The 12,126-nt window shown below is 37.3% G+C and overlaps 1 protein-coding gene across 1 annotated transcript in view; it reads right to left on the bottom strand.

Moving 5' to 3' along the window:
• Pof1b (POF1B actin binding protein) overlaps positions 1-11,501 on the bottom strand; it is an 86,499-nt gene extending 74,998 nt beyond the window's left edge. The window contains exons 1-2 of the mRNA XM_048336136.1: positions 11,470-11,501; positions 11,026-11,349 (exon numbers count right to left, since the gene is read on the bottom strand). Coding sequence (XP_048192093.1) covers positions 11,026-11,310 — 285 coding nt within the window. The 5' untranslated portion in view covers positions 11,311-11,349; positions 11,470-11,501. The remainder of the gene's footprint in view (positions 1-11,025; positions 11,350-11,469) is intronic.
• Between the last annotated feature and the right edge of the window lie 625 nt (positions 11,502-12,126).

Genomic DNA, 12,126 nt, shown 5'->3' on the forward strand with positions numbered 1-12,126 from the left:
AAGACTGAAACTTGTTGAAATTAACTGAGTGAGTTAGGGAAGAGTGACAGAGTGGGAAAGTTGACAATGTGTACATATATGGAAAAGTCCCAGTGAAACCCCTTTGTACAACTAATGTGTGCTAATAAAAAATAAAAGTTGTGGGAAAAGGTTTTTAGAAAGCATGAAAAACAAGTTTCAAGTCGACTACAGAATTGCCATAAGGAGTTTTAAGGACAAAGAGACCATTTTAACCTGGGGCAATCAGAAATTGGCTCACCAGGCTACCCCTTCAAGAAGGTCCTGAGAGGGCTGGGGATATAGCCTAGTGGCAAGAGTGCCTGCCTCGGATACACGAGGCCCTAGGTTCGATTCCCCAGCACCACATATACAGAAAAAAAGGCCAGAAGCGGCGCTGTGGCTCAAGTGGCAGAGTGCTAGCCTTGAGCGGGAAGAAGCCAGGGACAGTGCTCAGGCCCTGAGTCCAAGGCCCAGGACTGGCCAAAAAAAAAAAAAAAAAAAGAAGGTCCTGAGAGGGGCTGGGAATATGGCCTACTGGTAAAGTGCTCACCTCATATACATGAAGCCCTGGGTTCAATTCTTTATAGAAAAAAGCTGGAAGCAGCACTGTGTCTCAAGTGGTAGAGTGCTAGTCTTGAGCAAAAAGAAGCCAGGGACAGTACTCAGGCCCTGAGTTAAAGCCCCAGGACTGGCAAAAAACAAAACAAAACAAAAAAGAAGGTCCTGAGAATATGTCTAGATTAATGAGAAAAGGGGATAGAACATTTCAGGCATAAGAGCAACTATAGAATTATCAAAAGTTAAAGGGCTATATATAGAGCACAATGGTTTACATTTTGGCTGAAACACAGGACACTGAAAGAGAGTTTCAGTAATGTAAGATCCATAGGACAGAGAGCACAGAGGCACTGAAAGTCAAACTAAGAAATGTAAGGACACTGAAAGTTTTATGGGCAGAATGATATAAGTCATTTGAAATAAATTTACCTAACTTTTCTACAGAAGATATCCTTATGTGGTATTAAGTTTGTGGTGATCTTAATATCATTTTTAGCTGAAATCTATATATCCATGCTGAAGTTTATATTAGAAGACAAGTTGGTAAATGCTTGAAACAATCTTTTTTCTGTAGAAAGTTCCACATGTGTTTTGGTATATAGAAGAATACTGAATAATAGTAATAATGTTTATGAGAGAACCTCTGGACTTGTACTTGGTATGTCAAACCATTAAAAAGCAATTGAATGAAATTAAATAAATAAAACACTGCACCTAGGCAAAATTTGAGTGGCAGGAGAATGGTGAGGTGATACTTATAAGCTAACCAACCAGGCTTCAAGATAGTTTGATTAAAGGTAACAAATTGTACAAGAAATGTACTCACTGCCTTACGTATGAAACTGTAACCCCACTGTACATCACTTTGTCAATAAATAAATAATTATTCAGAAAAAAAGAAAGTATCAGAAGAACCCAGGGGGAAATGGTGACCAATCAGAAGAACTAGCTCTTTAAAAAAAAAAAAAAACATTTGCCATATTAAGTAATGATAAATATTTGTCTGTAGGGAAAAAATACAGTACAAACCAAATATGAAGAAGTCAAGTCCAAATGCTTAACAAGGCCCAAGAACTAGAATAAAAAACTAATTGACTCAATAATAGCTTCCTTATGTTTATCCCATGTGCTGTTCACTTTTTGAAAGAAGTAATCGGTGTCTTTCCATTTTCAGTTCAAAGAGAGGGCATGGGAGTATAAAATTAAGACATAGCTCTTTTCTAAAGCCACTGATGGCAGCCAGTTTAGGAAACCATAAATGATCATGGAAACGTAACTGGGGGAAAAATCAAAGGTACAGGGAAGAAGAAAGAAAGGGCAGGGAGAGAAAAACAGGTACACATAATTGACAGTTCTCTTTCCTAAAAAGTATTTATTTGGATGAAATTACTGGCTTTCAAAGGAAACCACATCTAAGGTAGGAGTGGCTAAGAGGGCAAGAAGACTTAAGGTTGGCAAAACCTTAAAGACAAAACTCAGGATAGATATTTGAGGGACAGATGAGAGTACAATAAGACTGTGAGGTAGAGGTGGATATATACAGAGCCTGGAGTTGAATGAGCAAAAGGTGCATATGGGAAGGGAGGCACACTTCTGAGTTTGTTCCAGAACAACAGTATTCTGTATGGAACAAAAGGAAGAAAGAAATGGATAAATAGTTGTAGACCAAAAGTACTATGGGAGGGTCCTAAAGGGGGTCCATTGACATCATTAGTGTCAGAGGTATAAACCCACTTTTGGAACCTGATTCTACATTACAAATCAAATTTCAACTTATTGTTGAGATCATAAATTTTACAAGAGGGTAAAAAGCCAACATAACCAGTTTCATTTGAAAAACATTTTTTTAATTCTGAGTAAACTAAGACACTGCCTCTCTGAAAAATAATATACAATTTAAATGTTTGTTTACATGTATCTATTTACCTTATTTACTTACCTACTGACTTAAGTCCCCAAGGATTTGAAGTGCTTGCAATAGCAGCACATGCAAGAAAATGATCATGAACTATAATAATGAATCATATTGGCAAATATTTCAGGATACAAATAGGAAGTCAAATATGTAGATCATGAACTGTGTTATAGCATAGTGCTTGAACTAGACAGAAGGGTTTGACATCTAATTCTACTATATACCTAGTGTCTGAACTAGGGCACATCTCTGTGCCTCACCTACTTTGTAAAACTAGGAATGATACTGAACACTACTTATTTAAGCTCAAAATTAACTTAGAAAGTATGAAGCACTTTCAATAAAGTATATGAAACCCAGATCATGTTCCCAAAAGAAAGGAAGAAAGACTGAGAACAGTGGTTCATGATTAAAGTCCCAGCTACTCCAGATGCTGAAGTAGGAGGATCACTTGAGTCCAGGGAATTTGTGGACAGACTGATCAAAACAGAGAGACCAACTTTTAAAACCAAACAAGACAAAAAAGGAAAATGCATTCTGATTAAGGAGGGAAAACTAGTCCTCATCTTTATCTGGTTTCTAACCTTTTTTTCTGTGAAAGAGAAGTCTTTGGCAAAAATTATAGAAAGAAGAAAAAATGCATGTAACACCTAAATCCTTCATTGAGTTCTTTTAGTTAAGTTAGAGTTTAATTCTTCTGCTGAAGTAGTCACTTGTACTTTTCTTGTTTGTGCCAGCCTTGGGAATTAAATTCAGGACCTCAACACTGCCCCTGAGTTTTTGCTCAAGGTCAGTGCTTCATCATTGAAGCCACCACTCCACTTCTGCGTTTTTGGTGGAAATTGAAGATAAAAGTCTCATGAATTTTCCTTCCCTGGCTGACTTTGATCCACAATCCTCCTAGTGGCTCAGGAAGCTGAGGTCTGAGGATCACAGTTCAAAGCCAGCCCAGACAGGAATGTCTGGGAAACTCTTATCTCCAATTATCCATTACAAAAAGTCAGAAGTAGAGCTGTGGCTCAAGTGGTAGAGCATCAGTATAGAGCAAAACAAACAAAACCTCAAGTACATCAGGATCGGTTGTATAGGCCCTGAGTTCAAGTTCCATGCCTAGCACAAAAATTTTTTCAAAACTCTGTCTCAAATGTTGAGACTCAAATTTAAAGACTATGAGAGAACTTTGAGTACTTGCAAATTACTCGTTCTAAAGGATATTTATGCCAGTAAACATTATAAACACATTCCTGCTGTTTTGGTCTTTTGATCATCTACCACATATTTGGGGAAATTCCTTTAATGCTTTTCCTTCTTAGTCTTTATTAGCTAGTGGAGCCCTAATAAGCTTTTTAAGCATGTAAGCTTATCTAATGTTTCCAGTGTCAATGGAGCACTTATTTTATAGTGTGTTCATTTAGTTTGTTATCTTGCCTGTGTAGGAAGGGGCTATTATTGGTTATACTTTTAGAAATCAACTACAAAAATGAAGACAAAAAATTACTCTGTGCTAACTCCTTGTCAGACATTATGCTGGACATCTTCACAGCTTAGCTCAGTTAATAAACTCAATATGGTTCTGAAGGAATGCATTGTTTTTCCTCCATACAAATGAGAAAATTGAGGTCCTGAGAAGATAAATTATTAACAAGGTTATACAAAACTTAACAGTAAGCATGTGCTATGTGTTTTCCACCATATATAATCATATTCAACTGTAACAATAATCCTACATGTTAGGTATCCTTACAACCTCATTTTACAGATGCAGCAAATAGAAAATACAGTAAATTTGTCACCTCATCAGGAGAAAACCCAAGTTTAAACCTCTATACATTATTAGGCACTATTACTAGGCTGTTTTATAATTCTATCCTGTCAAAGTTCCCAATATTACTGAACATTTGTTATCTGTAGCACTCCCTGAAACATCCTACATAGAGATTTCTATGGGCATTTCTCTATGGCTGCTCTGTTGTTGTTCCTGTTATTGTTGTTACTGAGGTTTGAACACAGAGCTTTGCACTTGCTAAGGCACACACTTTACTGGTTGTGTCATATTTCTAGATTGTTCTGCTACAATAATTTTTGACATAGAGTCTTGCATTTTATCTGGGCCAGCCTGGACCATGATCCTCCTGTTTATACTTTCTGCTGTAGTTGAAAGGACTGGTGAATGTTAACATGCCCAACTGTTTTTATTGAGATGGGGATTTGACAAATATTTTTGCCTGGACAAAATTTTCACCACCCACATAACTGGGATAACATACCTGTGCCACTTCACTCAGCTATTGGTCTAATAAACTTTTTGCCGACTTGTGAACTTCTTGATTTCTGCTTCCTATGTAACTAAGATTACAGGTATAAGCCACTGGTACCTGGTTGTGACTGTACTTTATATCACAAAATCTGAACCTCTTTAAACAGTACTGATAGACTCTTAACTTCTGTTGCTAGCTCTATCCAAAGAGCTCCAGACCCTCATGCAAAATATAAAAAGAGAAGAATAAGAATTGGTAATCAGAGGATATGACATGCATGGTGTAAGACTGTGCTCTTTGAATATTTGAAAATATGTTGGAATGTGCATGAAATTCCTTCATGTTGTTTGATTTGAATTTTCAAACTTTACTTTAAAAATAATATGAAATGGAATGCTTCAAGAAGGAAAACTATGAAAGCTATGGATGTTCCTGTAAGTCAGAATGTCTACACGAATCACTGAATGGTGGGTCAGGAGCAGTCTATGCTGCACAATTTTTTTTTGGTCAGTCATGGGACTTGATCTCTGGGTCTGGGCACTGTTGCTGAGCATTTAAGCTCAATGTTAACACTCTACCACTTGAGCCACAGTGCCACTTCCAGTTTTCTGGGGCTTAATTGGAGATAAGAGTCTCATGAACTTTCCTGCCCCAACTGGCTCTGTACTGTGATCCTCAGATTTCAGCCTACTGAGTAGCTAGGATTACAGGTGTGAGCCACGGGCACCCAGCTTCTGTGGTTTTTGTTTTTGTCTTTTTTAATAGCAGTATCTTTAAAAATGATCTGATATTTATGCTGATAGAAGTTGCCAAGGCAAACTACCATTGAATAAAGATCCTGAACACTATGGAAAATGCCTTGTCAGAATGTTTTAAAGCTAGTAGTACAGTTAAAGACTTGTTGGAAATAGTGGAGATGTTCTACTGAACTTTAGACTGCAATGAGCATGTAAATTACCTCATTCATTTATGTAACATCTGTGATTCAGATGTCATGTGAAGAAAGGCATAAAAATTCTTCTCTTCTCACCCTTCTACCTCAAATCCTTCATTTAAGAAAGTTATTCCTTACAATGGCATAAAGCCTATGTGCCTCTGATCATACAAAATAATATTCATTGAAATGAACTGCAGGAAATGGACATGAGATGTTTTCATTGTTGCTGCTTTTGTTTCCTTTTCTTTTTATCTTGTTTATCTGTTTATGTGTCTTTGAGAAAGGAAAGGGAGGCACAGAAATGGAGGGACAAAGGGTGAACAGATGCAGCAAAGGTACCCACTAGACACTATGTTGAAAATGAACTATACAACTTGTGATGGGGCTGGGAGAGAAAAACAAAGGCAGTGGAGGGGAGAGTGACATTGTTAAAGAAGTAATGTACTCGACCTGATTATGTAACTGCAATCCCTCTGTGCATCACCTTTAGAAAACAATTAAAAATTTAAAAAGAAACTTATTCCTGGGTTATTTCCCATTTTTATTTGGAAGGAAACTAGCATGTGGAAAAGAAATAAAATATACAATCCTTTTTCAGTGAATGATTTTTGTCTTTGAACACTATAAGGATTTGTACTCCATTGGAAGTTAAAAAAAAAATCTTTATAAGGGGGCCACATGCAGTGGTTCGCACCTGTAATCCCAGCTCCTCAGGAGACAGAGACAGAGCTTGATACCAGTCTAGGCAAAGATCCCCATACCCCATGACAATCAGTAAAAACTGAGCCTGATAGTGTGCACCAGTCATTCTGGCTATGGCAGGAATGTAAAAAGAGGATCCTGGGCAACCTGGGCAAAACAGGAGATCCTATTCTAAAAATAAGGCAACAAGGGCTCAGTGTATAGTTCAAGTAGTAGAACACCCGTCCACAAGTGTGAGGCCCTGAGTTCAAACTCTAGTGCTGCCCCCTACCAAAATGAGAGGGGGGAAAAAAACACTATTTGGGGGGGGGGGTTGTTTGTTTTTGCCAGTCCTGGAGCTTGACAGGGCCTAAGCACTGTCCCTGGCTTCATTTTCTCAAGGTTAGCACTCCACCACTTGAGCCACAGTGCCACTTCCAGCTTTTTCTATATTTGTGGTGCTGAGGAATTAAACCCAGGGCTTCATGCATAGGAGGCAAGCATTCTACTACTAGGCCATATTCCCAGCCCCAAGAACCACTATTTGGATAGCTTTTATGTGAAGAAAAATGTTGACTCAAATATATTCATTTAAGAAGGTCTTAACTTCTCAGTAGAATTTAAGAGCAGGACAAAACTCCTAGTTGCTTCAACATAAATTGTCAAGCAAAGAAATTTCCACCCAGACAGTTAAAGAAAAAAATCTCTTCTGTTGCTCTGGCTATACTCCCCGCCCACTGCCACCCACAAAGAAAGCTTGAGAGTAGCATTGACAGAAAACAGGCAGGGCAAACAAGACACAATTGCCACGGGCATTTTCACCCAGCAATTAGTTGCACACAATTTCTACAGCTTCATTTCATCGTAAGCACAAAACTAAACATACCAGCCCCTTTATCCTATGACCTCATTATTTTTTCTAGCCACCTACTTCCCAGAACAATCATTCACTTCAGTGACCACACCCTCACACAACAATTTATCAAGGCAACACTCCCCTTAACCCTCCCACCTTCCCTCCCTCACTCAGAAAATATAAACACAGTCCAGCAGCAATCCACCAGTTTTGGAACAACCAAAGACAAAAGAAAATAATCATGTAAACAAACATAACTCCAGCTGAGCAATTATTTAGCACAAAGGCCATTTATAAATGCGCATTTCCCCCTGGGCTGTTGTGGAGAGTTTGATTTGGTTGCTACTTTCAAATGCAAAACAATGGTCAACTTTATAATATGTATATTAAAAGATCAGGATTTTATTTAATAAATAATATTGAATAATTTATTCAATAAGTACTGATAGCAAGAATACAAAATAACCTTTTCAAATACAATCTCCATAGGCATGGGTCACCTACAGGCCAGGCCCAGTAAGTTGTTTATCCTCAGACTGAACTCCTCCTCAACAAACAAATGACTTTTGTCTAGTAAATAATCCACAGTGCTTACTACAAAATAGACTGCTATTAAACATGTTTCAGTGAATGATTGGAATTAAAAATATTTTATTTTGAACTTTTTAAAGTCTTTTTCAAAACAGAATTCCTTGGTATTTATGAAAACTGTCTTGACCTTCACAGAAATCTAAATGCTTGGAAAAACAAAATGTAACTGTTAGTGCAGATCATCTAAATTAGTATTGCATTGAGAGTTAATGACAGTAGGTTATTAATTATTAGAGATTGAATTGTAAGGCAGTTTTGTTTTCATTTAAGTAGCTTTGAGAACACTATTGAGTTATTTAGAAGACTGCATTGTGTTAGCAAATGTATCTATAACTTTGATTACATCTGTGTTTAACTATACTTGCTCCAATGAATAAATCTTGTAATTTTAATTCTACTATCAAATAAGACAACTGAGTAAGAACTAATGTCTATATTTAATTTACTCTGAGATGCATCCAATCAATCAGACAAAATAATAACTGAGAAAATTTACAGACAAGAAACAAAACAACATTATGTATCTGGAGAAGTATTAACTATCATTATATCCATAAAACCGCCACAGTGCACAAGAGAATGAGAAGGGAACATGTTCCAAAAAATGCAGACATAGAAAATGCTAAACTGCTTCAAAAAACATTGCTTACTATATGAGCTAACATTAAGGCTTGGGAAGTTGAGTAGACTGGCATTAAGTTCAGCCTTCCATACTTTACTGTTGGCAATATTTACTTTACAATCTTATGAGTTCTCCTGAACATCAGCCAAACATCAAAATGCTACAAATTGAAATTTTAATTGAATTCATGATGACCAGAAGTTGAACGCAATCCTTCATTTTTAAAAAGCTGTTGTCACAGTCACAAACTGTACCATCAGAACAACTGCTACATACCAACCCATCTGAAACATGGCATATTAAAGACAGACTTTATTAAGACATAACAAATAAAAAGTTTTTGTGTGACATACACTGCTTACTTATGCATAATAAAGCTGCCTTCACATCTTAATCTTTTCGTCAGCATGCAGGTATCTCAGATCAAATTTAGGCATTACTTTATATAATGCATAGTACCATTCCAACAATACATAAGGAGAAAGACAACGAAAAGCACAAGTTCCTAATTCCATCTTTGTGGCACCTCTTTCAAACTTTTTTGCCATATTTCCTTAGAGAGAATTTCATATCTAACTCACATTGAAATTTTGTGTTCAAATCTTCTATTTTCTAAATATTTCTTTGCCTTTACCCAATAGCTTCAGTCTCACCCTCCCTCAATCACATTTGACCATTACTTTTCTTCCTAGTCATAAATGACTTCAGACTTCACAAAGCCCTCATTGCAACCTCTTAGCTTTTGGGGAGCTCTACTTTCTGTCCCTGAGGTACAATATACCTTTTTCTAGGAGGAACAATGTTTCAGAATAGAGACAGTGTTATAAGGATGAGTTGTAAAAGATCACCTGTCAAAGGATCTGGTCAAAGAAAGAAAGTCTTATAAAAAGCTTCACCAGTTTCATTTTGGTGTTATTAAAAGTAAAGACATTGGGAGGGAAAAACTGGCAGAGAGCTAGGAGACAGTGAGGGAAGGGGTAACATTGACCAAAAAATGTACTTTTTGCCTGATTTGTGTAACTGTAACTCCTCTGTACATAACCTTTACAATAAAATAGAAAAAGTAAAAAATAGAAGAGAAACTCCTAAACACTCTCCACCACAAAAGAGAATAAAAAGTGTCAATAAAAAGAAAACCAAGGAACAAACAACAACACATGAGCCTAAGAATTGCTCTCTAGATAATATTTACACTTGCCAAATTTCAGATTTTAAACGTAAAATTGTCTGCCTTGCTGTTACTGGCAAGTTCACTTGAAGAGAGGGTAAGTGGGTTTAAATAACTATAACTAACAAGATGACTAGCATTTCTATGATAATAGTAATGGTTGTTTTTAACCCTCATTGTTTTGGGGACACAAACAGAACACCCACTTTATTGTTCATTAGCATACTAATACTAAATATTGGAATGTACATTTGCATTAGTATTATCACTTATACAAAGCAGTATTTGTTTTATCTACATACTTTCCTTACACCTCAAAACATATTTTTTTCTCAGCCAAGAAATTACTGGCAGTGGATTCTATTTTTTAAATTTCTTTCCCTGAAATTAAAGTGTTAAATGAAAAATAAAATTGGAGCATTTGGAATTTGAGGATTACCCTATAGCTTTGAAAAATACTTTAGAAAAGTTTTATTATACATTCCCAAAATGGTGCTCTATATTTTATATTGTGATTTTTGTGGAAAACAACCCATACTATTCTCAATAACATAAGATAGGGGATAGCATTTTGCTTTTTGAGAACATCACAATATAATAAACTATAGCTTGAAAATATCATTTCAATTGAAACAGAAGTTTCCAGAAAGCTTAAAGCTATACAAATTTAATGTAAAGAAGTCAAAACATCAAAATAGTCATAAATCTTGCATTTTAATTTGTAATGTATTAGCAATATTATTAGTACAGTTATTGGTGTTAAAAATAACCCATGGAAACAAATTCATTTCCTTTTCAATGTGTCAGAGTTCTCTCTATTTTACCTTTCATAGTGACAATTGCTTAGGACTTGCCTTCCTCAGTCTTATATCTACTTCCAGCATTTTTTCTACTAACATTCTACATGTCATTCACCTTGTCTGTACAAGAATCAATGTGTCATTTTCAGAAGATGAAACACTTATATAACAATCCTAACAGACATCTGCACCTCTCACTTTTCCTGCAGCAGTATGCTACTAGCTGAGCACAAGTAATTGCTTGTCACTCCATATATATCATTGGCCTTGTACCACTCTATTTGGTACAAGGGTTGGGGAGAACCTACTGTATTCAGCTTGAGGATTGCTTTGTGGGAGAGGCAAAAGGATCCTTTGCTCAGATCCAATCAACTTCAACAGAAAATGAGCCCTCCCAAGTGCTGGTTAGATTATGAAAATCATTGGAACTGGTGAATGAAAAAAAATACAGGTGAATGAAAAATACACAGTCAAGATGGAGAATCTGGGAGAGTGTTCAACACCTATAACTTCATTCTACCAGAGATATGTTGTAGAACTGGGACCAAAAAAAAAAAAAAAAAGGGTGGGCGGGGGTGGGGTGGAGAAATAAGGTTCAAGAGCTCCAGTCTCCACTAGCCTGGAATAGTTTTGTGTTACCTGGGAATGGTCGCTCCAAACCAAATTTTGGTAGGAGGAGGCAGGTTTGAGTGGGGACAGCACTTCCCTAGGGCCGATGGGGTCCAAGGCCTGCACCACTTTGTTCATGGGCCCGCTGTAGGTCCTCACTCGTTCATATACTACATTTTTTTCTGGAGGTTGCTGGGCTTGGTTTGTCTGATGGTAACAGTGGTAATGGTGGGGCTGACACTGCAGCACCTCTCGGGACTGCTGGGTCCCACAGCTGCTGCTGGTGGTCTCATTCCAATAACTTGAGCTCATCATCTTCTCAGTGGTCAGAAAAGGATTTCCCGGATGCTCTCCCTAAGGAATAAACAAAGAAAGACAAATTACAAAAAAAGAAGTGTGTACAAGCAGAGGCATGTGTAGAAGCCATTTATCAACCACCTCTACTCATTGTGGTGCCAGGGAAAGATGAATTACCTGAGCAGCAGCAGAAGCAGGTCTGGCAGCTGCACAACAGGCAGCAAAGTATTTGAGCTCAAATGAAAAGTGGAGCCACCCTACGAGATTGCTCCAGGAAATGGCTCTGACACGCCCCTGATGGGCGGGCTTACCTGGTAGGTTTGCATGCCAGGAGAGGCTAGGCCTGACCGCAGAGATAGAGCTAAGTCTTTCCGGTAGGTGAAGACATGGAGAAGCAGAGAGAAGAAATGCAGAATTTCAGAGTAGGAGTTCATGGAATTCGAAAATTGAAGGCTACAAACATGTCAATGCTAAAACTTGCTGAAAAAGGCACAATGGCATATCAAAGTGTTTTTACCCATGGTTCATAAGCTTAGCAAAGCTGTTTGCACACCCTAAATGCTATCACCTCAGAATCTCTAACCCAAATAAGGGGTATTAGCCTAGGGACACACTAATTTTCTGAGATAAATTTACATTCTTTGCAGAACTCAGGGATAATCACAGATGAAGAACGTTGCTATGTGCTCTCCTAGAGACTCTAATTTTGTAAACCAGTTTATCCTGCTACAGTCATACACAGACAGAGATTTGTCCAAAGGATTGACATTCTGTTTGGAAAGAAGAACCAGGTAAGATGGGGATGTTAAAGGAAATCTAACTTGTCCACAAATG

Source organism: Perognathus longimembris, chromosome 28 (assembly GCF_023159225.1).
Source record: "Perognathus longimembris pacificus isolate PPM17 chromosome 28, ASM2315922v1, whole genome shotgun sequence".
Classification (NCBI taxonomy): Eukaryota; Metazoa; Chordata; class Mammalia; order Rodentia; family Heteromyidae; genus Perognathus; species Perognathus longimembris.